This window comes from Parambassis ranga, chromosome 19 (assembly GCF_900634625.1).
Source record: "Parambassis ranga chromosome 19, fParRan2.1, whole genome shotgun sequence".
NCBI lineage: Eukaryota > Metazoa > Chordata > Actinopteri > Ambassidae > Parambassis > Parambassis ranga.
In genome coordinates, this window is record NC_041039.1 from 13,478,163 (window position 1) to 13,503,779 (window position 25,617).

Consider the following 25,617-nt stretch of genomic DNA (forward strand, 5'->3'; position numbering starts at 1 on the left):
TGATCCTGCATCCGTTGCAGCATCTCCTGTTCTGCCACAGCTTTGAGGAGAGAAACAATGATTTTGGTAATGAAGTCTGAGCATGCTCACAATCCACACAGTCTTTTATCAGGAATAATTATTTACATAACAAATCATAACACTGTGGAGATTGGTCTGTTTTGTTTCAATCACAACTGGTTAAGGGAAATGGAGAGCCACTGACTGATGAAGGCACTACCTACTTTTTATTATTATTATTATTATTATTATTATTATTATTATTATTATTATTATTATTATTATTATTATTATTATTATTATTATTATTTATGGGACATATTCCAGATTAATCGCTTCAATCTGCCTGAGAAATAATGTAACTTAATCAAATTGGGGGTACATGAGGAAGTCTGGGTGTTTGGTTTGTATATGGCATATAGTGTAGAGGATAGGTTGCACACACAATAACCCTGCATCAGTCAATAATTACCCAACTAGCTCCTTCCACCTATTGCCCACATCACTGTGCCCTCAGTCGCTCTACTAAGCCAGCAGTTATCTGCCCTCTAGCTTCAGTTATCAGTGGCTGCCACACAGCCAGCTGTGTTCTGTCACATCACTCATACATTATGCTAGATATGCAGAGGTGAATGGAGCTGAAGAATGGACCCTCTGCACAGGGGGTACATATAGCAATAGCGCCCCCTGCTGGTTATCTGTGTGCATGACATCCATTTAAATAAGAATTTGCAGCTCTGTCAGGGCAAGTCTTTGTAATTGAGAACCTTAAAACCCACTGTAGGACACCTGTGGAGGAAATACTAACATTATCGCCAGCTGCAGGTGTTGGTAACAATGTTATGTTGTAACCACTGTAGTTATAGCATCCCCCTCCTCTCTCCCCTCTCTAAACAAATAGGATAAAACTGATTTTTTTGCAGCAATTCTAGCAGCAACTTGTGTTTTTGTCTTTTACCAGCATAAAAATCTAATATTGTGGCAGTCCAATGTGGAACCTGGTCAGATGTTTCTGTCAGTGCTGCCTTTAATTTGTAATTTTTGAATGGCAGTCACTTGGAGCCAGAGGCTTCCTTGAAGCCAGCCTCTGCCGGCCAATGGCGGCAGTGCACTCTAAGCCACTTCCGCATTGGCGTCATTTCTCAGCTTCAGAGGTTTCCGCTTGAGCTCAACAACCACGCTGTCTGTATTCAAAACAAAAGCTCCCGGAGGCACGATAGCCTGATTATAAGCAATTTCAACGTTGGTATGGAGCTGTAGTCTGACTTTATAAACAGAGGTATTGGTTTCGAACTTGACTTTTGTCCTATATGTAGAGAAATAAACTGTTTAGGCAGCGCTATTTAGCCACACAGCTGCAGTAGCTAGCTAGCAATAACAACAGTCTGTTTACTGCTGAATTTGGCACAGGTTGAGCTGCTGTGGTGCTGCTGTGTAATTGCATATGATAAATTCACTATAATACTGCAATATCAAGTTCTTCTGTATTATCGTATTAAGGTTTTATATAAAAAATTTAATAGACAGGGCATGACAAAAATGAAAGAGCCTGAACGAGCGCTGTGCTCATACAGTATCCTGGATTTCTGCTCTTTTCGCTTCCAGTGTTGAGGAATGGTCTGACTGCAGTTGTAAACATGCACAGCCGTTTGCAGGAGCTGAAGAAAGAAGAGGAGACTCTCCTCAAAATCAAAGTCATGCTACAGGACCAGCTGAACAGGTTAAAGGTGAGTGCATGTGCATGGTATTAGTGGTGTGTGTGTGTGTGTGCATTACTGTGGGGTTATCTTTTGTGTGTCCACTTGGTCTTACAGTTTGAAGAAGGCGCATTGAAGTCTATCATTAATGCTCAAACACAAGATGGAGCTACCCGATGCTTAACCCCAGAAACTGAGGTAAACCCCCAGAATCACCATAATAATAATATAATCTCAAAGTCTGTTTATGTCTGAATAACCTCAGACATAAACTGCTGTATGTAAACTGACATGGTCATACTTGACCATGGTACACATAGCCAAGTAGTCACATTTCTTTTGCAGTATTGTTTGAGTTGACTGGATTATTTGTATCGTAATACCTGAATTCATGGAGAACTATCTGTAAATGTAAAGGCATTGACTGAACACTTTACAGCTGCTGTTGTGTTCCTGATTTTCAAAATCAATGGAGCATAAGCATTTACTTATTTTATTTCTGATGTTGACCATTCGTTGCTGTTGTTTCAGGTTCATGTAAATCTTGATGATGAGAGTGAAATCAATCGAACCAAACTCCTACTGAATGCTGCTGCAGATTATGATATGGAAGAAGAAGAGGAAGAAGAGGAGGAAGATGAAGAGGACGATGAAGAAGATGACAACGATGTTGAGTTGCTGCCTGAGGGCGATGAAGAGGACGATGATGATTACTGAGGTTTATGGGCGCAAAGGAAGTGAAAACAGACAGCTGTTTATTTGTTTTGAATGATCAGTTTAGAGGTTTAATTTATTTGGATGGAGTGAGTACCAGTTACAGTGTGATAATATTTGGTGCTAGCAGTATCTTTTCCTTTGCCTAATTTAAGACCTCAATTACACCAACATATACCCTGAACCATGTTAGTTGAGTGTCTGTCAACCTTTTGAGAGAACAGTCTCACTGAAATGCAGAAGGCAGTGTTACAACGTGGTTATAGGTGCTTATAGCTTTGTAGACATGTTTTGCATTTTAAGAGATACCAAGGACAGCAGCAATTAACTTTAGAATAAAACAAGCAAATGTAGAGACATGTCTGAAAATGTATGGCTGGGCCATATAAGAAGATAGTGTGTGTTGTGTAAAAATGATCATTGTAAGCACAAAATAAATGTTTTGCATTCATTTCGGTTGTTTTTTGTTTCCAGATGTAGTGCATGTTTACATTAAAGAAAGAACATATATTTTGAAAGATTTTTTAAAATAATTTGTGTTAAATTCTTGCCCTGGCCTGACCCAGACAAACGGGTTATGCAGTGTAAACACTTTCTACTGGAAAACCATTCAGCATTTTCTAAACAGTAAAACAATACAGAGAGCCTCACAATAAGGCCAGCTTTCACACTGACAGCAGGGACAGCTCTGGAGAAGGGAGGTGCTACAACAGGGAATGTACAATAGACATCGCACCAATAGATATATATGCTTTCTACATGGTCTGCGGTTCCAGGAGAGCTCCTATTCACCCTGAGCTCAGCACATCGGACTGCTGCAAATGCATTCTTCATAAGGTTGACAGGTAATTGCCCATGGATGGTTATGAATTACACAATTAATTTGAAAGGAATAGTAAAAAAAATGCTTATAGAAGCATGTTTGTAAAAATGGCAGATATGTGCAAGATTAGAGTAGATAATTGCATTATTATTTTATGTCATACGTGTATGCTTACCATATTTCTGTCATAGTGCATTGTCTTTTATTGATAGAATGGAAAGCACATTTGCAAGACTGATATATGTGATGCTGCTGATCACTTAGAATAAAAATAATTGACATAATCAAATATTACTATTTTGGTAAATGAGCCTCTCATATTTACATTTGTCTATAGGTGGAGAATGGTTCATCCACTGCTACCTGAGCGTAAATTGTAAACATATCAACCGCTCTTACATTAGCTTTGCTTACAGAGGTGAAACTGTAGTTTGTATGGATCTGTCTACCTCAGCAAGATGAGCTTACACTCCATTGATTTTGAAAAGCAGCGTTTGGCTTTGCATTAGAAATGTGGGACCCCCCACAGTCACACTGGATGCTTCCAGAGTGCTTTATCACAATGTTTTTGTGATTGTGTTAAGTTTTCTTCTGTTATCAATTTTAGTGTACAGTACATTAGCTTTAATAAAACAGTACGTTTGATCCACACCATGCTTGTTATTGTGAATAAATATGTGCATGCTGATTGTTCTGTCTTTATGTTTAGCCATCAGTGAAACGAACAGGACAGCGACTGTGCTGCACGCTCAGGAGTACCATGCTGCCCCGCTGTGCAGTCACTGTGTGCCATGTGCTTATGTTGGTGCTGTGTCTGTCTGCGGCTGAGGACTTCGACTGGACAAAGAACGACCACGGCGCCTTCTATTATGGCACTTTTCCAGCTGGTGCACACAACTTGTTCTTTTGCCCACATTATTGTGTGTAACTTGTGCCATCAGTCTTCTCACAGTAATAGTATTGTATTTTTTTTTTAGGATTTTCATGGGGTGCCGGAAGTTCAGCCTATCAAACAGAAGGAGCCTGGGACAAAGATGGAAAAGGACTGAGCATCTGGGATGTGTTCAGTCACAAGAAAGGCAAAATCCAACTAAATGAAACTGGGGATTCATCTTGTGAGGGCTACTACAAAGTGAAGGTGGGTGATCTGGTGGGGACAGATCTGGAGAAAGGTGGGGGTCAAGACACATAAATCAGAATTTCACACCTCCCTGTGTGTTTTGTACAGGATGATATTTCTCTCATGAAGGAACTGAAGCTCAGCCACTACCGTTTCTCTATCTCCTGGCCCAGGCTGATCCCTACTGGCATAAAGTGTGAGTGCTGTGTGAGTGTATGTGTGAAATGACACATGTGATTTAACTTGTTTTAAATTATTTCCAATCTAACACTGTTTACAGCTGACCATGTAAATGAAAAAGGAATCCAGTACTATGATCATCTGATTGACCACCTGCTTGAGAACAAAATCACTCCCATTGTTACTCTGTATCACTGGGATCTTCCACAGGTTGGTATTATGCAAGATTTTCCACCCTAACTTCAACCTTGTTAACATTTTTAAATTACTGTATTCTTTACTTTTCTAGGTCTTACAAGAAAAGTATGGTGGATGGCAGAATATAAGCATGGTCAATCATTTCAATGAGTTTGCTAACCTGTGCTTTGAAAAATTTGGCAACCGAGTCAAGTACTGGATCACTTTCAACAATCCATGGGTATGTTTACAAAAAACAGCCATATTACATTAGACATATACCTTGTTGTATGTATTTGTACTAAAAAATACTTTTATCACATTGATACACAACCACAGTCTGTAGCAGTTGAAGGCTATGAGACAGGTGAGCATGCACCTGGACTGAAGCTGAGAGGAACTGGTGCATACAAAGCTGCACATCATATAATTAAGGTACGACACATGTGTACATGCATTTTATGAAAATATCAACACTTTAAACAAAAATGTAAAGAAATGTATTTTTTTCATAGGCACATGCTAAAGTTTGGCACACGTATGACACACAGTGGAGGGGGAAACAAAAAGGTAAACACGATGAAGGCTCCAAAATTGATGCACGATAACTTGTTATTTACCTCTCAACGATATTGTCTGTCTGAGAGCTGAGAGTGGCTGTTCACATCTGCAGGTCTGGTGGGCATCTCTCTGTCGGGAGACTGGGGAGAGCCGGTGGATATCACCAATCAGAAAGACATTGAAGCAGCTGAGCGATATGTCCAGTTCTACATTGGCTGGTTTGCCACGCCTATCTTTTACGGAGACTACCCTCAAGTGATGAAAGACTTCATTGGTATGTTAAATAAATAATCCTGAGGTAATATGAGTTCCTGGGGTAACTTGCTAATTAGTCTTTGTAACTGTGTGCAGGGAGGAAGAGTGTCCAACACGGCCTCGGGACGTCTCGGTTGCCCACATTTTCCCCCCAAGAGAAGAGCTACATCAAGGGGACCTGTGACTTCCTCGGCATCGGTCACTTCACCACCCGTTACATCACCCAAAAGAATAACCCATCAGGCCGTAGCAGCAGCAGCTACTTCCTTGACCGTGACCTTGCTGAGCTGGTTGATCCACGGTGGCCTGACCCTGGATCAGAATGGCTTTACTCTGTACCCTGGGGTTTCAGGCGTCTACTCAATTTTGTGAAGGTTGGTCACTGTGTAGTAAAGTAGAACAGACTGATAAATACCTGATAAAATGCATGAAGGTAACTAAGTACATATGATACTGATCTGTCCCCTCATCCAGACTCAGTATGGAAACCCAATGATTTATGTTACTGAGAATGGAGTCTCTGAGAAGATGTCATGCACAGAGCTGTGTGATGACTGGAGAATACATTATTATAAGGACTACATCAATGAGATGCTCAAAGGTGAACCACCTCGCTTACGTATATTGTACAAGAAAAAAAAGACACATGTAAATGAGTGCAAAGTCTAATCACATTTCTCTTCTTTCAGCTATTAAAGATGGAGTCAACGTGAAGGGCTACACTGCCTGGTCCCTGCTGGACAAGTTTGAGTGGGATGAAGGTTACTCTGAAAGATTTGGCTTGTACTACGTGGACTTCAGGGACAAAAACAAGCCACGTTATCCTAAAGCTTCTGTCCAGTTTTATAAACGCATCATCAGCTCCAATGGATTTCCAAACCAAAGAGAGGTGAGAGACAGGATGGTTTTGACTGTTACTTGTTTTCTGATATAAAGACATACAGATGTGACTGTATGAACACCCTTCATTATATATGGGATTTTCTTGTGAACCTTCACAGGTGGAAAACTGGAGGAGGAAGGCTGTGGAGACGTGTTCTTCTAGCAACCAGCTCCTAGCTGCAGGTCAGTTTGTCTACAGTTTCCCGCTTCCTCTTTGTCAGAGATCAGAGAACAACAACTAGCTGGGGTAAACAAATAAAGATTCTAAATAAAAAAAGGAAACTTTCATTTAGAGTTTATGCAAAAATCATTCCTGATTCGACTACATGTTTCTGTTCTTCCATCACATCAGAACACAAACAAATTTTAAGAATAGTAAAAATGCAAGTTTCAAAAACATCTTACAGAATATCTGAGATATCTTCTTTGTTTGCCCCTCCAGCTAGAAGAAAATCCAAGGAACATGCAGAAATGCCAAAGGTTTGGCCAGTGCATGATGAAGTTTAGAAGTTGAGGGTACATATCTCCTGTAATTCATTTCTTTTTTTTGTTGCTTTGTGATGGTGTGCTTTTTAAATCTAACAGGCCTCTGCAGTTTGACACTAAGAGATGTGAGAAAGCTTGTAGTTCAGTGTGCAACAATATCATTTGTTTTTTGTTTTTACAAGCATGCTCAGAGCTAAATTGCAAGAACAGCCCTTTTGATTTCACAGTAGCTCCAACAGAATAAGCATCACACACATCAGTGGACATCTTAGCTACAAAGCAGAAATATAAATGTAACCAGATAACATAACACCACTGAATTCTGTCTATGGTGCAAATGCTGCTTTTTGAATTATTCTGCTGTAGGGGCATGCAGTTCTCAAAGGGTTAAAATGTCATTCATCAACTCTGAGTACTTTCTCTTCTTTTATTAGAGGAACAGCGGAGTACTGCTGCCAATATTCTAAGACTTATACATGGTAAGGAATCCCTTGTGCTCACTATAAATTTGACAAATATGATTTAGAGGAAGTTATTAACCCTTTGAGTGCTGTGCTTGAGCCTCATTACTTGCTTCATAAGCAGTGCTTGAACTCTTTAACAATGCAAGTTAAGTGTTTAATGCGTGTATATGTGTGCTTTGCAGACCCTTTGACCAGCCACATGGAGATGGTAACTGAGATTGTTGTTCCCACTGTGTGCACGCTCTCTATTCTGCTCAGTGCCATCTTCCTTATGTTCCTGCTGCGGAGGCGGAACTAGACAGTGTGCATGTTTACAATCACAAACACCCCACACACACGCATAATGTACAGTAAGTGCATCATTTCTTTAATTAATAATAATGTGTGAACATAAAATTGATTATTTAAGATGAATTTTAAAGACTTGAATAAATTTGACAGTGTTTGCTGCAAAGTTAGTGGTCCATGCTCAAAAAGTGTGGTAATCGCTGCAACATGTTAGATTTTCGTGTTAAAATACTGCTGTGGAATATTGCCTTGCCATATGATCTTCTGTTTTTTGTGTTTTGACTTCACACAAGCTCACACAAATCTCTTTCGATTGCCATCTTGAACTGCAGGTATGATAATAAAGATGTGGTTAGGAAACATTAACATATTTGCAAAGGGCTGGCATTCATTCATTGAAATCTATATAAAATATAGAAAACCTAAATGCTGCCAATGTAGGTTTTTCATGTAATTTACAATCCATCTGGCTAGGTCTTCTTCTATTTGAAACCATACTAATAAGAATAAAAATATGAAAGCATCTTTTTGCTGTTGTTCAGTTGTGCTGCTAGTAAATTCAGGCAAAGTTGACCAGGCTGCAGGACACGATGGTGGAGAAAAAAGCAGGATCCTCGCTGTCCCCATTCACCGTTTCATTTGGGTAATCTAAACAAGCAAACAGGTTAAGCAGAAAAATGTTACATGTACTTTACTGGGGTAGTCATATTGCTGGAGCTGTACATGAAGATCACCTGTTTCAAAGATGACATGATCAACCAGTGATCTGTCACTGAGCTGTAAGGACGTCCTGACTTCACGAGGACTGTGGCCACTGGACACCTCAACCCCCCACACTATCGGATGCTCTCTTTGGAGCACACAAAATGCAAGAGATGAGAGTTTAGTGTCAACAGTAAATTTGTGTTGCAATGAGGATAAAATGTCAAATATCTCAAAGCGTCAGCGCACAAATAGCTGTAATTCTTACTTCTGGTAGAAGTGGCTGATCTGTGCAGGTTTTACTTGGAGTTTGAAATCATGCTCCTCGTTGTACGGTGACGTTTTGTAGTGCTGCAAACATGATCTGTATCAAAAGAGAAAGAAGATATTGTCTGCTTTAATCTCAGCCAGAGGAAAATGCATTTTACATACTCAAATATTATTAGAAGGAGTCAAGTGATTTACTGTGTGAGAAGAAAGAGACGGTCATAGGGCAAACCCAGGAATGTGCTGCAGGTCACAATTATCTCCAGCAGATGGTGCAGTTTTCTGAGTCGGATTACTTGCTCCTGCAGATCAACCTCTGTGCTCAGGTAATAACACTGTGGAGTAAATTACAAAAACTTGGCACTTGTTTACAGACATCCAAAAGTAATTGTCAATGAAGTAATCTTAGACTTACCAAGTGATTCAGAGTTGTCAATTCTTCACCTGAGAAACACAAGATTGCAAAAATGCAATTAGTCACAAGCACGACCATGTATTGTGCCACACAAAGTGCTGAAGAGGTATATGTAAACACTTACCAATGAGGTAGTTAATATAATCTTTTCTCATCTTGTCCAGACCCATCTCTAGCAGCATGGTGACAGGTGTGAGACCTGTAAGAGACACATGATCGATCTGCTGGTGGTAGGACTGCAGGATGAGCTTGCTGAGGGAGCTGCTGCTATCTCTGTGAATCTGAGGGTAGTGAAATGAAACACAACACACATTATACCTTTATACCATTAATGTCCAACCTTTTGATCCCAACAGTCTTCAAAAGTTTATTATGCCATACCCAGGGTTTGATATCACCATATCTCAAAGCCTCAATGACCAACTTCAAACAGTCTCCAATGTCCTGATATGAAGTCACACCTATGATACAAAGCAAAATGATAAAATAACAGCTGCCACTGTCGGTGTGTCACCCAACTCCAAGGAGTTCCAGCTTCATTAACAACAAAGCTGACTCACTTTTTCTCATCCGAACCCACAGCTGCTCCACAAAATCCAAATCCCCTCTTTCCAGGAAACAATTGAAGAGGGGAGTGTCTGTCTCAGAATTCAGCTTTGAGACCTTTTAGAAAAAAGAAAGAAATGTACAACACTACTGCTTTTGGGAATGCATACATTAAAAAAAACTCTTTTATACCTCAGCTGTTTTTGTGGCCACATCCTGTGGTGTTTTTGCTGTTTTCTGAAGCTCTGAAAGAAGAATTAAAAAAGAAAATAGGGCTTGATAGCACTACATCATATAAGAGGTGTATCAATTTAATTCTGCTGATACCTTCTAGGTAGGACTTGGTAAGATTTACAGCTGATATGCTCTCCAGAGGTTCCATCCACTCAGTTTCACCAGTTCTCAAACCATCAGCAAGAGTCTGAAATAATGAGAATCATATTCATGTTATTCAGTGGTGTTTTGAAAGTTATGGTCCTCTCATGTTATTGTAGAGCACAAACCTGAAGAAACTCTAACTCCCTGTACATCTCATACATTGGACTCCTCATATCGCCACTGGAGACTTTGATGTTCTGCACAAAGATAAAGAAGGTATTTTATCAATAAAAATGCATGTTAGAAAATACAAAAAGTTTTTTACTCCACCATCATTAATTTAAGTGTGAATAAATGCTGCTTACAAGAGTTGCTATGGAGGACAGTGGTGGGATCTCAAGAATACTTTCCACATGGCTCCATTTGAAATCCACTGTCACACTGCTCTGCAACTCAATAGTGGTATTCTCAACAACAGTGGAGCCAAACAGGTTAAACCTGGCACTGCCTTTAACCCCCATCTGGAAGTATTGACAAATATAAGTAAAAAAAAGGTTCATTCATTCACACTGACTTGAAGGAGAGGACACGTCCTCTTACCGAGGTTGAGTGATGCCTCTTTTTATGTTCTTGTTTAAGGTCCTCTAAGGTCATGAAAGACTTCTTGTCAACAGTTGAACCTAATAACATGAAGATCAGGAAAAAAGTGAGTACGCTGAAAATAGGTTATTAAAAAGTCAAATGAAGTGTATAAGCTATACCTTTACATGTAACAGAGTATAATTTGACTCCAGTTACTTTATTCCCTACGCAGACCGTTTCAACTCCAAACCAAGTTGTTCCAGCAGGATCAGACATGTCACATCGCACCCACAAAGGGTATGATGCAGGGTTGTTGTCCACAACTGACACACTAGCATTTTGAGATAAAGTGTACCAAGACAGCAACTGCCTGCACCAAGACAAAATATAAACACAGTTTGATTGTCAGGTAAAGCTTATTTGATATAACATTATTCTGATTTTTGCAGGATTGGTTACCTTGCTTTCATAATTGTGAGCGGCTGTGGTCCAGGTTCTGTCAGGAGTGTACTAGGGCTTTCATCAGCATCCTCATCATCATCATCATCAGCACAATTTGATGTCTCCAACATTTGTTTGCAGTCTAGTTCACTTATTTTTGGGACCTAGTGAAATCAAAACATAACCCAGTCATCAGCACTACACAGGAGCTACTTTGAAATGAGTCCCCACATTGATTGGAAACAGTCTGGTCTCATCATTACTCACAGCTTTTTCACAGACGAAGATTGTTTGGTTGCCACAGTACATATTTAACGCAGCAATTCTGTCTCCTTTAATTTTTATTATTTGGATGTCCTCCTGAAACCCACAATATGCTTTAGTCATTATAATAACGTAGTTACACAAGTTTGTAAAAGGTTAATTTAGGAAAAGTGAAATCACCTTATATGTATATGGTTCATTGCTTTCCTCGTCTTGTAGAGATCTGGAGCCAACACAAGACCAACAACAATACGTAAATGATTAAGTATTATATAACTGCAAACGAAACTGACCACAACAGAAAAGGTAAAACATGCCCCGTCCTGTGTGAGGTTTCTTTCTTTAGCTAAAGGAGCTAACGTTAGAAACGCTGCATGCATATAAAACTCACCGTAGAACACTGAAAAACTCCTTAGCATCAGATATGGCCTTTGAGCCCATCGCGAAATTATAGAACGGGTCTCTTGTAAAAGAGCAAAGTGTGTAGACGAAACAGAAAAGGGAAGTTGACAAAGTCTCAGAAACTAATCAAACATGTAGCTGCTGTTGATATTTTGACAGTCGCGCGCTAACTCAGACGATGACGACACGAGTTCAGAGGTTATTTGACATGGCCATAAAGTTGTTTGAAATAATTAAATTAATTAAAGTCTAAAAATATGTTGCTACTCTTGCACAAATTAAAAGGCATGTCAACAAAATAAAGTATAATGTACTTAAAAAAATATGCAATCAGAAACTAGTTCCGTCCAGACGTCCATCCTGCGCCAACACGGAGCAAAAAAATAGTGCCACCTGTAGTTACAACATTTAAAGCTGTTTTGTTTTAATCACAATCATTTATTTATACATAGCGAAGTAAAAGTATTTTTACGTCCATAAAAGACTTATGTGTGTCTTTCTAAAAGATGTAACAGAGGGTTTGAGGAAACAATGTTGTTACCGGAAGTGGAATGCTGCAAGGCGGAGGCATAAAGCGTTCCGGTTGGGGCACCAACTTCCTTTTCACTGTGGCCGCCATAGCGTGTGGAGCGTGGTTCCCGGCGAGCCGAAAACTAATTATCAAAAATGGTGAGAAATAACATTTGCACCGCTCTAAAAGTGTATTAGAATGCACTGAACTCTGTCCTTTCGTCTGTATGTAAGACTTGTGCTTATATTTTCCGTCTATGGGAACCACAAATTTAGGTGTTATACCTCAGTAAGTTGGAATGGTCCCGGCTAGCTAACTATACACGAGGAGCCATTTTGGATGAGTAGCTTCAGCCTTCAACCTCGTTACACGTGTAGCCCACTGTTCAGTAGTAGATCGCTAAGCAGCCACATTTGTTTTGTGTACTAAAAGCAAATTATGAGATCGCATAAATCTTAATCGTATTTAATGAATATATCGTTTCTACGCTGTGTTTTTATGATAATGCTAGGATGTGTGTGTTAGACTAGTTAATGGTAGCCGTATCAGCTAAGCTAGAAGCTAACAACCGCAGGTTTTTTAGTGGCCCAACATCGAAATTGAGCGTGATGGTCAAACATCACAATGATTGATTTTAAATCCTCCCTTCCGATGACGCTAGTTAGTTTTGAGATTGTCAGGCGGTGTGTTGCTGATTGCTAGCACATGTTAAGGCTTGTACGCAGCTTCTAGACGTTAACAGCCGCACCAAAGGGTAAATTGTACCATCTCAGATGACACTATGTATTTGATTGAAGTTTTGTGTTCCTCTTTAGGCCTGTGCCCGACCTCTCATCTCGGTGTATTCCGAGAAAGGAGAATCCGCTGGCAAAAATGTTGTCATGCCGGCTGTGTTCAAGGCCCCAATTCGCCCTGATGTTGTTAATTTTGTGCACACCAACATGCGCAAGAACAGCCGTCAGCCTTATGCAGTCAGTGAACTGGCTGGTGAGTGTATATTTCTGTCTTTAGCCAAATTGATGATCAAATTAATTTTTTATTGAATGAGTAATGTATATATTGATATATTATGTGTGTTGTAATTTTTAGGTCACCAGACCAGTGCAGAGTCCTGGGGTACTGGAAGAGCTGTGGCCCGTATCCCTCGTGTGCGAGGTGGTGGTACTCATCGCTCTGGCCAGGGTGCTTTTGGAAATGTATCCTTTTAATCACAGTTGGAGCTGTATAGACCGTTCTACACGTAGAACTTATTCATGCTGTAGACTGCTGTGATGGTGTAATTTGCGTCTGACTCTGTGACCAGTGACAGAATGCCTGCTGTCATATGCTGGCACAGAAGGCTGTCGAACATTGAGTCTGAGCAGGTATAAAGGTATTTACTATTTCAGTACAGTCGGTTCCAAACCTCCTTGACTTTGGTCTAGATGTGTCGTGGTGGTCGCATGTTTGCACCTACCAAAACCTGGCGTCGCTGGCACCGCAGAATCAATGTCATCCAGAAGCGCTATGCCCTCTGCTCTGCTCTGGCTGCATCTGCCATCCCTGCACTTGTGATGTCCAAAGGTGAGGTCCAAAAATTTTCTCTATAGGATTAAAAACTGGTTGTCAGAATATAAGATTCTTAGATTTAACAACACTTTATTTGCTGTGATGGTGTAATTTGCGTCTGAACTTGTGAACAGTTGCCTGCTGTCTCTAAGCTGTCTTAGAGTATAGATGTGTGTTAAATTCTGAGCAATTTTAAGTAAACACTGCAACATGGTCAGTTTTTGTAAAAAGGTTCTGACAAACTCCTTTTTCAGGACACCGCATTGAGGAGATCCCTGAGGTGCCCCTGGTGGTTGAAGATAAAGTTGAGGGCTACAAGAAGACCAAGGAGGCAGTTCTTCTGCTGAAGAAGATTAAAGCCTGGAACGACATCAAGAAGGTAACATAAATTTTAGTGGTGGTTTTACAGCTCACAACCACCTCAGTTTTTATCTAGACCATGCAAAGATTAAATGCTGACTTCAAGTAGTTCGCATACACTTGTCTAACTTTTTAATAACATTTCTGTTTTTAGGTCTATGCCTCTCAGCGTATGCGTGCCGGTAAGGGTAAGATGAGGAATCGCAGACGGATCCAGCGCAGAGGGCCGTGCATCGTCTACAACCAAGATAATGGTTTAACCAAAGCCTTCAGAAACATCCCAGGTATATGCAGAATTCATGACGATGTATACATCTTTCATTCTCTGAATGTTTCATATTTACCAATAATTGTAAATCTCATTCTAATTTCAAGTTCAAGACATGTCCTGTCCAAACTGAGGGTTTTAATCACTTTGCAGGCATCACTCTGCAGAACGTGAACAAGCTGAACCTCCTGAGGCTCGCCCCTGGTGGTCACGTTGGACGGTTCTGCATCTGGACGGAGAGTGCTTTCCGCAAGCTGGATGAACTGTATGGCACCTGGCGTAAACCTGCCTCCCTGAAGGTTGACTACAAGTGAGTATTTAGGGGGAAAATGCTCTTTATTGCACAGGATAAACCTGTTTATATCAGTGATGAGCTTCTACTTCATGGTCCGTGTTTTTGAACTTTGTGATATTTACTGAAGTTCTGAGTTTGAACAGTGCACCTTGTTCGATTCCTTTTTTTTGATTGGCATATATATGGCACTTGAGTTCTTGATGTTTTTCATTTCAGCTTGCCAATGCACAAGATGACCAACACAGACCTGAGCAGGATTCTGAAGAGTGAGGAGATCCAGAAAGCACTTCGTGCACCTAAGTAAGCACCATTCATTGTACTTCTAAGTTTTGAATCATCAGCTATGATGATGTTCCACTTCAGGTCCGTGTTTCTGAACCCTGATTATATGGAAGTCCTGAGTGATGCAGAAAGTTGACCACTGAGGAATAAGTGCATAAATCCAAATACTAAAGACTGTGTTATATCGTTATTACAGCAAGAAGATTCACCGCAGAGTAATGAAGAAGAATCCTCTTAAGAACTTAAAGATTATGCTTAAGCTGAACCCTTACGCAAAGACAGCAAGACGTCATGCTATCCTCAAGCACGACCCCAAGGTAAGAACATCAGCAGTTAAAGATGGAAGGTACATTTCAGGCTTTGTGGTTGACGGTGAATTTGACTTTGGTTTGGTTTCTCCACAGATCAAGGCCAAGATGCTGAAACCCAAGAAAAGACCTGGAAAGAAGGGTGCACCTGCCAAACCCAAGGCATAAATCTATACATGCATACAGACTGGAGTTCAGTGATGAATAAATCTGTTTCAAATGCATGAGTCGGACCTGTCATTCAAAGTTTAAATTCACAAGATTTATTTCACATGAGCTAACAAAGATATTAATCTGCACCATAAAGAATCTGGGTTAAGAGGCATATCAAGCACACAGATTTAGCAGCATTTTTTCACAAATAATTTTGATCATTTAGAAAAAGATGGCTTTTAAAGCAGGCCTGCAAGATGGCCCAAGGAATTGTTCAATACATAAATTCACTTGGCATGTAGATTTGTACACTGAATATACAAACGATTGCACAACTGTTTTAACCCATTGCCCACAATGTGTAAACATCCATTTTTATTAATGATACAAATCGGTCATCAGAGGACCTTGTGAGACGGTCTCACATCGTGGTGCCATGGGTGGGTGTCACAGGCTGACTGAGCCCAATGGTGCTGCACAACCAGCCCGCAAAATCAACTTCTTCTGCCTCAGACTGTTTGATGAAAGAATGCACCTGGGGGGATAAGAGATAAATGATGAGTTAAAGAGTAAAAACATTGTTAAATATGCATACCTACCATCAACTGTTTCAGGTCTGCTCTCTCTGCAGGGTTCTTTATCAAGCTGCAGTGAAAACAAAATCTTAGAATGTGTGTGGTGCAGTTACACACCACTAGGTGGCATCAGGTGACACAATGGTGAAGAAGTTACATACCATTTGTTCACAAAGTCTTGAAACTCTAAGCTGAATATCCCAGGAAGCTTTGGTGGAGGCTGAAAATTAGAAGTCCAGTTAGCATAGGAAAGGTAAAATATGGCATCTAGCTGTACAGTGTATGCTAGTATCTGTATTGTCATATTAAAATATGTGAATGAGATGTGCAAACTCACCTCGTTGACTATGTAATCAAGCAGTTCAAATATGGCCATTGGAGGTCTGCTGTCTGGGCCGTATGCTGTTAAAACAATATCAGTTTACAGTCCAGTTTATTCAGGATACTTATGATATCAAAAGCTTCACAATCACTTACAGCTGCCGGGTCGCCCAGGAGGCCTTGGCTTTGGAGAGGACTCGCTGGAGGCTGCCTCCCCTTCCACTGGGAACCCAAAAATCTGTTCTAGCTCTTTAGCATCAGGTGGTGGGATGGGGAAGCGTCCAATGGCCATTTCAACCAGGGACAGCCCCATACTCCAGATGTCTGACTGAACAGAGTAGTGGGTGCCCTGTAAACGCTCCGGCTGCACAACACAAAGCACATTCAAGTTGTTTTACCAATAAAATCTAAAGGCTTTAAATGACAAATCTGAATTGAATAATTGATTACTGCATAAAAGAAGCAAAGAGTTGATTTTAACTGACCGACATGTAAGAGCGAGTGCCCACAAAGGAGTTGGCCATGGAGTCTATGAGCTGTCCACTCACTCCAAAGTCACACAGCTTGATCTCACCACGGGAATTCACTAGGATGTTAGAAGGCTTGACATCTGAAAGAGGGACATGTGGTGCTTAGGAGAATACAGTGGGCAAGTGTTAAACAGGGAGCACAGTAAACGGCATAGAAAAAAACTGCTGCAGCTGTTTTGTGCTGCTTATGTTGTCTGTTTTGTGAGTTTATTCAGAGGGGAAGGAGGGAAAAACATAAACACAATTTATAAATAAATTGTGTTTATGTTTTTCTTTTACATGAAATCAATTACCTGGTTAGAAATTACAGAGTATTATGCTTTAAAAGTCTTGACAATAGGACAAAAGTACATTTCATTTGGACATATTTTAGTCTATCAAATGCTTGCTTTACCTCTGTGCATGATCTTGTGTTTCTCCCGCAGGTATGAAAGGCCTTTAATGACCTGTCAAGACAAAATATTACATGTCAGCACAGTAAGGATACAGATCACAACAACTTCAGTTGGTTGCAAGAAAATATTATACTAGTGCATGTTCAGTTATACAACCCAGTTTTATGTTCTTAAAATGTAGCCCTGAGCATAAAAGAAGTGGGAGAGGTGTCAGAACTACCCACAGCGATGCTGACTTTGCCAAGGATCTGCTCTGGGATTTTGCCTGCTTTCTTCAGTGACTGGTCCAGCGAGCCACCATCCTACAAGCATATAAAAAAAAACAATAAAACAACAACAACAGCTTTCATACCAAATGAAGCCATACATGAACATACATGAGGTATAGTCTGTAAAAAAGAGTGAATGCTGTGGGTGGAAAAACACTGGCAGGCATAACAATAAAGAGCCATACCATATGTTCCATGCAGATGCTGATTTCTCCGTCGCTGTAAAAAGCTCCATAGAAGCCCACAATGTACGGGGAGTTACACTCATGCAGCACCTGCAGCTCCCTGATGATCTGGTTCCTGATGGCTGGTTTGATCTCCAGGTGGATCAGCTGGAACATAGGAGACCTCAGGGTTTTATTTTCGCTTGATGATATAATCCCTTAGGCACCCCCCACACACAGATACATCACATACTACACATATGTAAAGATCAAAATGTAAAATGTGTCGTTTGTATATCTGACAATAGCACTCGGACTTGGGACAGATTCTGTGTTTTTGCGCACAAATACTGACAAATGAGGGACAGGTCACTCCACACTCTGAAATCAGCTGATGATGCCCGTACGCACTGTAAAAATATGTGATTAACAATCCCAATACGTACACATATCTCTATGGGTCCAGTTTAGTCACTTTGTCACTAACCTTGGACAGGCAGCCAGTTGGGCTGCAGCTTACCTTCCTCGCCATAATCAGACCGGAGGGTCGGTGGGAGACCTTAAAGACGACTCCTCCATTGCCTGCACCAAGCTCACAGATCTTCTCAAAGTCATCGTCCTTCAGCTCTCCCACCTTCTGCTTCTGTGTCAGAAAGGCCTCCAGGCGTTTCCGCTGCTGCTCATCCAGCTCAAGCTCTTCCAGTTTTTTCTGCAGTGCCTCTAAGTTGGTTCTGATAAAGAGTGGAATAAAGACAGTGATGAGTGATTCTTGTATTATTAATGTGTATGCGAGTCCATTCAGACAGGACCTTTGCAGATGTTATTTTACTTCACCAGCAGCTCTGCTTTCATGAGGCATGAGGCAATATACCGTGCACCCAGATCTGCAGTATCTATTGAATTAAGACAGATCTTGATATATGCCAGCTGCTACTGAACGTGCAGCAGCATGATAACAACAGAAAAAGGTTGCTGGGTGCGTTTCATTGTTCCCATTGTGAGGAAGTGCAAAGTTTCTTTGAGAGCTGACAGTGTTCCCATGGTGCTGCTGTGAAAATATGTGAAGACGTTCATTTGAACAGGTCATGTTATATTTGATAGTTACATCCAAGAGTGTAGACACCAGGCCTGCCTGCCTGTCTGCCTGTCTGCCTTTCTGCTTTTTCACCTTTGCTTCAGAGTACAGTTCACATGGCCACACACAGCCAGGCTTTTATTAAGAAAACAGCCTAATTAGAGGATGTGAAGGCTTGTGAATTTTCTCGTTTGTTCAACCGATTAAAAGGTCAAACAGCTGGTCCCTTTACATAAAATGTAAATGTTTTGCATTTTTAGCTCCAAATATTCAGTGTATTTAACATGCATGAATTAGGCTTAAAGGCATTTATAACCTGCATGTGAAAACCACAAAGCTCTCATTCAGCTACTGTATAATGTGCCATATTTGCATTATATCTCCTGACAACATTGTATTTTCTTTTTTTTTTACTTAATCACGACTCACTGGAGAGCAGCTGGAGCAGGGCAGCATGCTCTCCTCTCTAGCAGCAAAGAGAGGGTTAAGTGGTTTTATTTTTGTCGGCAGGCCTGCATATCCATGGAGACGAGGTGCGGAGTTTGAGCTTGCTGTGGGTGGTGTGGGCGTTTTGTCGACAAGAGCTGAAGGTGGAGGAGGCTGGAAATACTGAGGAGAGAGGAGCAGCCTGAAACACACTCCACACACAGAATGTGGGAGGGACTACACTAGCTGTACACTGCAATCCCACTCCGACACCCCCCCCCACACTTCCCTCCTCTTCAGGTGCACAAAGAAGTGAGCACGACGCCAGCTTTTTTGTGCTCTGTCCACACAATGTCCAAGGACATCCAGCGCAGAACTTAGAGAAACACAATATCTCTGCAGTCTGTTATAAAACTGCAAGAAAATGGTGTGTATTTATCAGAACGAGGAGCTGTGCGGTTTGTGACTTCTATAATACAGGTACACACCATTCACTGCCCACATGCATGATTCAAGAAATCATTTAATACAAAATGCTTCAGGAATACCTACTACTCACCAGAAATCATCATTAATTTATTAATTAATGATGATAACTTTTAGCTTCCACAAACCTCAATTTGTAAAACATTTGATGAGCTGTTACCTGACTGTAAGTTATTACATTTTATTAAGTCTTATTCTGACCAAGCAGCAACATATACATTTGTTGAATGAATTTGAACGTTTATAAAATAATGAAGTAAGTAACGGAGTTAACATCTCAACACTGATTTGACCATTTACTATGATCCAATCACATCGATCCACGGTGACTTGATCGTTCATGCTACATATTCATTCATTGTTTAGTTAAACATCAGTTAAAGATGTGTTTAATTAATATAAAGTATTTTCAGGAATCTATTTGTTTTCATCTATAAATATATATAATCAAACTTTAGGTATATCATCATGCTGTAAAACCAGAATTGTTATAACATGATTCACTCTGTTTTCTAAATGAACATCAGAATATAAAGACACCACATAAGCATATATGGACAGATTTACACTGTGGCTGGACCTTCAGCCAGCTGCAAGGTCTGTGCAGAACAGGTTGTTTTTATTTCTCCTCAGAACTCCTCTTATAATTTTCCATGCTTGGCTGCTGGCATTACAGGGCACTCAGCACAGTTCTTCAGTGCCTGCCAGCCATTTTACACTGAGAAAGCATTTGGCGGGCTTAAATGGCAATTCTTTTTCACCAGAGTGCGACGGTCTGGTTTCAGTGAGAGGCTCATCGATTGGATTAAGCTCATCCACACAACCGTTATAGACCACATTTCCTCAGTAGTGTCAGCTTCTAATTGGTCTGTGTCTTAATACAAATGATCCCAAATAATGTGCTAATTTAAATTTGTTTTGAAATGTGAGCCCATTTCTTTCCTCTCAAAACAACTGATGGGTTTTCCTTAGTCTAGATATAATTATCCATCCTGTATTATAGGGATAGATGATTCCCCTATAAAAAGCTTATAGACCAGGTAAATATTGAAACACACAATTCACACCATGGCTATGTGTGTGTGGAATCAGCTGGTTGACTGTGAAATAACAGCACAGCATCACAACTACAAACATTACACCTGTCCAAAGGCATGTGGAGGTGTACAGGGTGTTAAATGTGTCAGAACAATATGAATGTCAGGACCTAATGTTTCACAGTGGAATTTTGCTCAGAAGAATAGATTCCCATCTTCCCTGTCATCCTTCCATCACCAACTCAGGTTAATGGCACACCAAATTGTACACATGATGTAAACAAAGTGATACATCAGACCAGGCCTCCTTCACATGTCCATCTGCGATGGACTGGGCTCAGCATATGACTATCTTTTGCAGTTCTTGTTATGGTATGTCATCTGTGGGACCACACAGATGACACAGGGCAGCCTTCAGTCCTCACATGGCTCATGAGCTTCAGCCATTATGACTTTGGGTGTCCAAGCTTTGATCACCCTTGGTGGGGATGCCCCCCCCCCCTTTTTTTTAATCAAGCTATCATGATATTTACATTCTCCCATTTCTCCTGCTTCCAATATGTCCGCCTAAACAACTGACTGCTCGCTCTCTGCCTGATACATCACATCAACTTTGCAGGTGCCATCATACAGAATAATCAGTGTTATTCACCTCACCTGCCAGTGATCAGCTATCTCCACATTCCTGTGCTGACTATTTAATACACAAAAAGCATGGCCTGTGGCTCAGAATGCATTTGGCCATCTGCTGCTCTTCTGTCAGGATGGGATCAGCAGCTCAGCACTGCCCCTTTAAAGCCCCTGAGGTCAGAGCACAAACATTAACAAATACATGGACATGGCACCGCACTACTCTGTGATTCAAGCTCCAAAGTACAGACCTGTCCATCTTTCTCTGCATCATCACATTCACCTTCCTATTATACCACACATGGAGCAATTACAGGCCAGGTCTTGAAGTTTAATCCTCCCCTTCACTGGTCTGTAAAGATGTGGCAAAGTTCCAGCTTTCCACAAACAAACCACTCTTTCACCCTCTGCTTCCTCAAGACCTTCTCCTTGGAAAAAAGTAAGGAAACTATAGGACATTTTATCAGGCAGACATTGATAAAAAAAAATCCAAAACTCCATAAATATACTTTATGTATTTCACTTTTCAAAGCCTAATACTAACTTATACTTTTAACCTATCCCAATAACTCTCATTGAAAGACTTAAATAAATATATACACTCCCTGCATTAAATCATTCATAATGTCCTGTTTTTGTTGTTGTATGGAAGCATCCGCTCGTGCGACGGATCACTGCAAGTGGTAGTGTTTCTGTGTGGTATGGTTTACACAAAGGATAGGAAACCAAAACATACAGTATACAAGTCAACAAGACTATAACAGCATCCGAAATGATCACTCCAGACCATTGAGAAACCCTCCCTGCTGGGACCCTTCTCCTCTCCCATTCATGTGTGAGGCACAAAAGCCATCTACTATAAATGACTGAAACAGCATTAGCTGAAAGCCTGCACTCAGATAAAACTAGCTTTTTATGGAGATGGCTGAGTAACACCAGACTGTGTCACAGTGCACCATATACAGTGCTGGACACACACTAAAACACAAACAGCAGTGAGGCCCCTGATTCCAAATCTGTGAATCAGAGTTCCTGTTGCTTCATCCCTACATGCTGCTCCTTGTGGCCCGTTACAGCCTGCCCAGCAGCAGCAGCAGCAGCAAGAATGTGCTCTGGTCGAGCCAAACATTATGTCATCTTTAACAGCTTCCACTGAACAAGCTGAAGGGCAGCTCATCTGTTTAACACTGTCAACATACTGATCCCACATACACGTCCCTTATAATGACTAATGAACATTATCAGCTTTTGGTAGTTAAGATGGTGAATGTTTCTGTTTCCAAGCTGGAAAATGAGCTCTCTGTTGAGACGTCTATTAAAAAATCTGTTATTTTGACATAAGAATTTTTGAAAGTAGAGAAATCCTGTTGCTCAAGGACTGGACACGTTTGTTCTTTAACTGATGTGGAACTCTAAAAGCTGAATGCAGATTTATAGTTAGAATTTGACTTTTTAATTGCAAAAGACACAAATGGCCTTCGGATGTATGATCTAACGAAGAAACAATGAAATATTCTGCCTCTGCAGCACAATAGAAAAGCAGCCATCACAACGGATGACACGTTATGTAACTCTCCTCTCAGCTGATCCAGCGTGTTGAAGGACTGACTGAGATTTCTCAGAGAAATCTAGTACTGCGGTGTCACAACAGTTTTATATCTCCATTACTGTGTTTTGTCGAATGGTGGTGGGTGCATGCAAAACTTCCTCAACACACAAGAATGTTAAAGCTGGCTAATCACTGTCCTGCTCATCAGTGATGGCATGAAGAGGACCGAGCTGCACGCTGTGACAGTAATGGTGTGATGGGAGGATACATTAAAAGGAATAGTGACACAATACAAACCATGAAGGCTTTAACAGCATAATTGTCAGGTCTCCACCCCTAAGTCAGGGTTTCTTATTTTAAGAGTTCACCTGTTTCCTGTTTTATTTTGAAGTACTAATTCCCCTCTCGTTTCAGGTGTCTTGTCTCCCTCGTGTGCTCCCTCCTCCCGCTGATTACCTGCCGTGCCCTAATGTGCTCCACATGTGTCTGATTGTCTTCCCTTCCCGTGTGTGTGTCCCCTCACTCCTTGCCAGATCGTCTTGCATGTTTTTTTCCAGCCTTTTTCTAGTGAGGAGTTTCTACTTGATGACCTTGCCTCTCCCCTTTTGTACTTTCGCCTGAGGCACTGCTTACTTGGTTTTTGGACTTGTCTTGATGGTACAACTGTCTTACCCCTTTGTACCGTCGCCTGGTTGGACTGCCTTCAGTGTCCCGAACCGCTTGTAATAAACTTTGGATTTTTGTTGCTAACCAACTCTTATCCTCCCTACGAATCCACCAATTCCTAGAAAGTCCTGACAATAACACTTTGACACTGTATTTAGGGGATCATTTATCAAGTCTAAAAAATGCCACAGAAACATATACAGGCGACAGCTTTTCATCATTAAAATTGATTTTTGACTCTTCTTCTGACATGACATAAGATTAATCATCAATTATTTTGATAACCGCAAAATATTTTTCATATTTTATTTAACAAGTATAAAAATGTGTTTTGACTGTGTTCAACAATCAAAGATTGGGCTTTGATGGCAAATAATAAACACTTAATCAATACTGTAAATAGTTGTTATAGATGCAGCCTTAATGCTACATTTGATTTAACAACTCAATATATGAATCAATAATGACAGTAATCAATAGCTGCAGGCCTCAGTAAGATAAGTCACCTGGTGCAGTCTGGTATTGAGTTTAAACACACACACACACACACACACTGCTGCCATGAATCTGACACGGATTAGCTCATAGATGAGGCAGCCCTTATCGATATCAGCAGCAGATGATTATTGACACTCACTCTGTGGCTCCGGTGCCGTTAATAGTGTTTCCATCAGGGATCGGGTTGAGTTGGATCTGGAGCTCTGGCTTCCTTCTCTTCTGCATGTTACACACACAAAAAACGGGCTGCTGCAGAAAGGGAAAAAACACGAGAAATGTGGATGGAAGCCCGAGAAGAAGAAAAAGATCTCTGCTCTGAAAAGAAGACACAGTCAGTGTTAGTCAAAGCCCAGACTGACAGAGGAAGAAACAGAGCCGCGCTGTCAGGAGCTACACAAAGCTGATGTGCTTCTTAATGGGTGGATGTGAATGAAACGTCACAAAAATATTTACATCTGTCTTCCGGACAGCATGGCTGGTGCTTGTGACAGCGCGCCCTCTGCTGCTGATGGGCGGTATTGCCATGCAATAAGCAAAAAATAATAATACAGTTTCATTCAGGCCAGCCTGTGGACAGCCAAGCAATTAAATGCACCAGTACAGTTAGTGACCCTCCTACTAAGACAGAATCAAATGGATTTTTTCTTTGTTTTGTTGGCATTTTGGCCCTGTTATGGCTTATTTTCTACAGTTTAGTAGCTTTAGTTGCAACAAATTTAGCAATTTCTTTCTTTCTTTCAACATATTTTGATTTTTAAAAATCAATGGCACATTAATGCACCTAAAACACAGATGTACAAACTTGAAATTGGTCATGGGGCCAAGAAAATGCATGCAAATAGAAAAGCAGGGATCATTTAGACAATATCTTGCAAACAGTCATAACACAACCAAATAGCACAGATGACGACTCAAATGTTTCCAGGGGACACAAAAAACAGACGGACGGACCCTGCCGGGCTAATGAAAAGCCAGAGATTGTGATGTCATGTCATATCAAACATATGAGTAACTGCAAAAGCTGCATCGTTAATGTACAGATGTATTCAACCCAGCATCATAACCACAAAAATGTTTTGATCAAAATAGCATGAATGTCATGAATAAGGAAGCCCAACACAACTCATTCTACTCATATGAACGTAAAAGCAAACAGGATGTGATTTCACTGCAGGAAGACATTTGTGTGTCATCACTTTCTAATTAGCATAGGATACATTTAGAAACAGAGGAAATTAAACAAATGATCATTAAAATGTTTGATCAAAGGAAAGAAGGGACCAGTTCATGTTAATGCCTGATACTATTTTTAGCCACTTTTTTGTGTCTTGCTGCCACTTAATGTAAAAACTGCATCATTTTTCAGTTGAATTATTTTTTTATTATTAAGCAGGAGTCTCATTAGAAGATAGCCCTTTAAAATATTTTTTCCCCCTTCTTAGGTCATCATCAGCCTCTCACGCAACCAGTGGATTCTTCTCTACATGCTCTGCTCCTGTTTTATTTATTTCAATCCAAAATCACCAAGGATTCGGGGTCTGATTTCATCCTCAGCAATACCCTCCCCTCTTTAATACTTCCCTTTGTACATTTGCTGCCTTTTATTATTGTTGACACTTTGCGTCTGTTGAGAGGATTAAAAGAAGCTTGTGATGATTCTTTTTATGGTGTACAGGAGGTCTGATTT

At 40.6% G+C, this 25,617-nt stretch overlaps 5 protein-coding genes and 4 non-coding genes across 9 annotated transcripts; 7 read left to right on the plus strand and 2 right to left on the minus strand.

Moving 5' to 3' along the window:
- Positions 1-1,139: 1,139 nt before the first annotated feature.
- snapc5 (small nuclear RNA activating complex, polypeptide 5) lies at positions 1,140-2,862 on the plus strand. Its single transcript, XM_028430681.1, has 4 exons — positions 1,140-1,279; positions 1,606-1,727; positions 1,815-1,895; positions 2,229-2,862. Exons 2-4 carry the CDS (start codon positions 1,638-1,640, stop codon positions 2,412-2,414), a joined length of 357 nt encoding a protein of 118 aa, XP_028286482.1. The 5' UTR covers positions 1,140-1,279; positions 1,606-1,637; the 3' UTR covers positions 2,415-2,862.
- Positions 2,863-3,976: 1,114 nt separating this feature from the next.
- On the plus strand, positions 3,977-7,657 carry lctlb (lactase-like b). The gene is made up of 14 exons (XM_028430680.1): positions 3,977-4,121; positions 4,212-4,372; positions 4,463-4,550; positions 4,635-4,744; positions 4,824-4,952; positions 5,051-5,146; positions 5,227-5,281; positions 5,385-5,546; positions 5,624-5,901; positions 6,002-6,128; positions 6,217-6,416; positions 6,529-6,592; positions 7,330-7,374; positions 7,542-7,657. Exons 1-14 carry the CDS (start codon positions 3,995-3,997, stop codon positions 7,655-7,657), a joined length of 1,758 nt encoding a protein of 585 aa, XP_028286481.1. The 5' UTR covers positions 3,977-3,994.
- Positions 7,658-7,700: 43 nt separating this feature from the next.
- On the minus strand, positions 7,701-11,742 carry zwilch (zwilch kinetochore protein). Its single transcript, XM_028431292.1, has 18 exons — positions 11,574-11,742; positions 11,363-11,405; positions 11,186-11,278; positions 10,937-11,082; positions 10,657-10,847; positions 10,496-10,575; positions 10,261-10,416; positions 10,081-10,152; positions 9,905-9,998; positions 9,770-9,822; positions 9,592-9,694; positions 9,413-9,492; positions 9,156-9,312; positions 9,032-9,060; positions 8,815-8,951; positions 8,618-8,713; positions 8,382-8,497; positions 7,701-8,295 (listed from the first exon to the last, which is right to left on the minus strand). The coding sequence occupies exons 1-18, from the start codon at positions 11,621-11,623 to the stop codon at positions 8,207-8,209; spliced, it is 1,785 nt and encodes a 594-aa protein (XP_028287093.1). The 5' UTR covers positions 11,624-11,742; the 3' UTR covers positions 7,701-8,206.
- Positions 11,743-12,116: 374 nt separating this feature from the next.
- On the plus strand, positions 12,117-15,380 carry rpl4 (ribosomal protein L4). The gene is made up of 10 exons (XM_028431388.1): positions 12,117-12,253; positions 12,911-13,082; positions 13,185-13,291; positions 13,520-13,658; positions 13,898-14,022; positions 14,158-14,287; positions 14,425-14,581; positions 14,783-14,866; positions 15,045-15,165; positions 15,253-15,380. Exons 1-10 carry the CDS (start codon positions 12,251-12,253, stop codon positions 15,322-15,324), a joined length of 1,110 nt encoding a protein of 369 aa, XP_028287189.1. The 5' UTR covers positions 12,117-12,250; the 3' UTR covers positions 15,325-15,380.
- LOC114452785 (small nucleolar RNA SNORD16) lies at positions 13,360-13,458 on the plus strand. Its single transcript, XR_003672362.1, has one exon. It is a non-coding gene; the product is annotated as a small nucleolar RNA SNORD16 (small nucleolar RNA).
- LOC114452786 (small nucleolar RNA SNORD16) lies at positions 13,739-13,832 on the plus strand. The gene has a single exon (XR_003672363.1). It is a non-coding gene; the product is annotated as a small nucleolar RNA SNORD16 (small nucleolar RNA).
- On the plus strand, positions 14,633-14,703 carry LOC114452782 (small nucleolar RNA SNORD18). The gene has a single exon (XR_003672359.1). It is a non-coding gene; the product is annotated as a small nucleolar RNA SNORD18 (small nucleolar RNA).
- LOC114452783 (small nucleolar RNA SNORD18) lies at positions 14,905-14,971 on the plus strand. Its single transcript, XR_003672360.1, has one exon. It is a non-coding gene; the product is annotated as a small nucleolar RNA SNORD18 (small nucleolar RNA).
- Positions 15,381-15,444: 64 nt separating the features above from the next.
- map2k1 (mitogen-activated protein kinase kinase 1) lies at positions 15,445-24,342 on the minus strand. The gene is made up of 11 exons (XM_028431386.1): positions 24,070-24,342; positions 18,084-18,294; positions 17,585-17,731; positions 17,355-17,432; positions 17,130-17,181; positions 16,691-16,815; positions 16,362-16,569; positions 16,222-16,286; positions 16,046-16,104; positions 15,909-15,954; positions 15,445-15,844 (listed from the first exon to the last, which is right to left on the minus strand). Exons 1-11 carry the CDS (start codon positions 24,153-24,155, stop codon positions 15,731-15,733), a joined length of 1,191 nt encoding a protein of 396 aa, XP_028287187.1. The 5' UTR covers positions 24,156-24,342; the 3' UTR covers positions 15,445-15,730.
- Between the last annotated feature and the right edge of the window lie 1,275 nt (positions 24,343-25,617).

Bases quoted from the DNA above. Each gene is read 5' to 3' on its own strand.
- snapc5 (XM_028430681.1), top strand. From the start codon at position 1,638: ATGCACAGCCGTTTGCAGGAGCTGAAGAAAGAAGAGGAGACTCTCCTC. The intron at 1,728-1,814 runs GTGAGTGCATGT...TTGGTCTTACAG, and splicing joins ACCAGCTGAACAGGTTAAAG to TTTGAAGAAGGCGCATTGAA. The intron at 1,896-2,228 runs GTAAACCCCCAG...CTGTTGTTTCAG, and splicing joins GCTTAACCCCAGAAACTGAG to GTTCATGTAAATCTTGATGA.
- lctlb (XM_028430680.1), top strand. From the start codon at position 3,995: ATGCTGCCCCGCTGTGCAGTCACTGTGTGCCATGTGCTTATGTTGGTG. The intron at 5,282-5,384 runs GTAAACACGATG...TCACATCTGCAG, and splicing joins GTGGAGGGGGAAACAAAAAG to GTCTGGTGGGCATCTCTCTG. The intron at 7,375-7,541 runs GTAAGGAATCCC...TGTGCTTTGCAG, and splicing joins TATTCTAAGACTTATACATG to ACCCTTTGACCAGCCACATG.
- zwilch (XM_028431292.1), bottom strand. From the start codon at position 11,623: ATGGGCTCAAAGGCCATATCTGATGCTAAGGAGTTTTTCAGTGTTCTA. The intron at 11,279-11,362 runs GTGATTTCACTT...TGTGGGTTTCAG, and splicing joins ATGAACCATATACATATAAG to GAGGACATCCAAATAATAAA. The intron at 9,999-10,080 runs GTTTGTGCTCTA...TCATTATTTCAG, and splicing joins GGGAGTTAGAGTTTCTTCAG to ACTCTTGCTGATGGTTTGAG.
- rpl4 (XM_028431388.1), top strand. The intron at 13,659-13,897 runs GTGAGGTCCAAA...CTCCTTTTTCAG, and splicing joins TGCACTTGTGATGTCCAAAG to GACACCGCATTGAGGAGATC. The intron at 14,582-14,782 runs GTGAGTATTTAG...TTTTCATTTCAG, and splicing joins TCCCTGAAGGTTGACTACAA to CTTGCCAATGCACAAGATGA.
- map2k1 (XM_028431386.1), bottom strand. From the start codon at position 24,155: ATGCAGAAGAGAAGGAAGCCAGAGCTCCAGATCCAACTCAACCCGATC. The intron at 17,182-17,354 runs GTGGGTAGTTCT...TTGTCTTGACAG, and splicing joins TTGGCAAAGTCAGCATCGCT to GTCATTAAAGGCCTTTCATA. The intron at 16,570-16,690 runs GTCAGTTAAAAT...TGTGTTGTGCAG, and splicing joins GCACTCGCTCTTACATGTCG to CCGGAGCGTTTACAGGGCAC.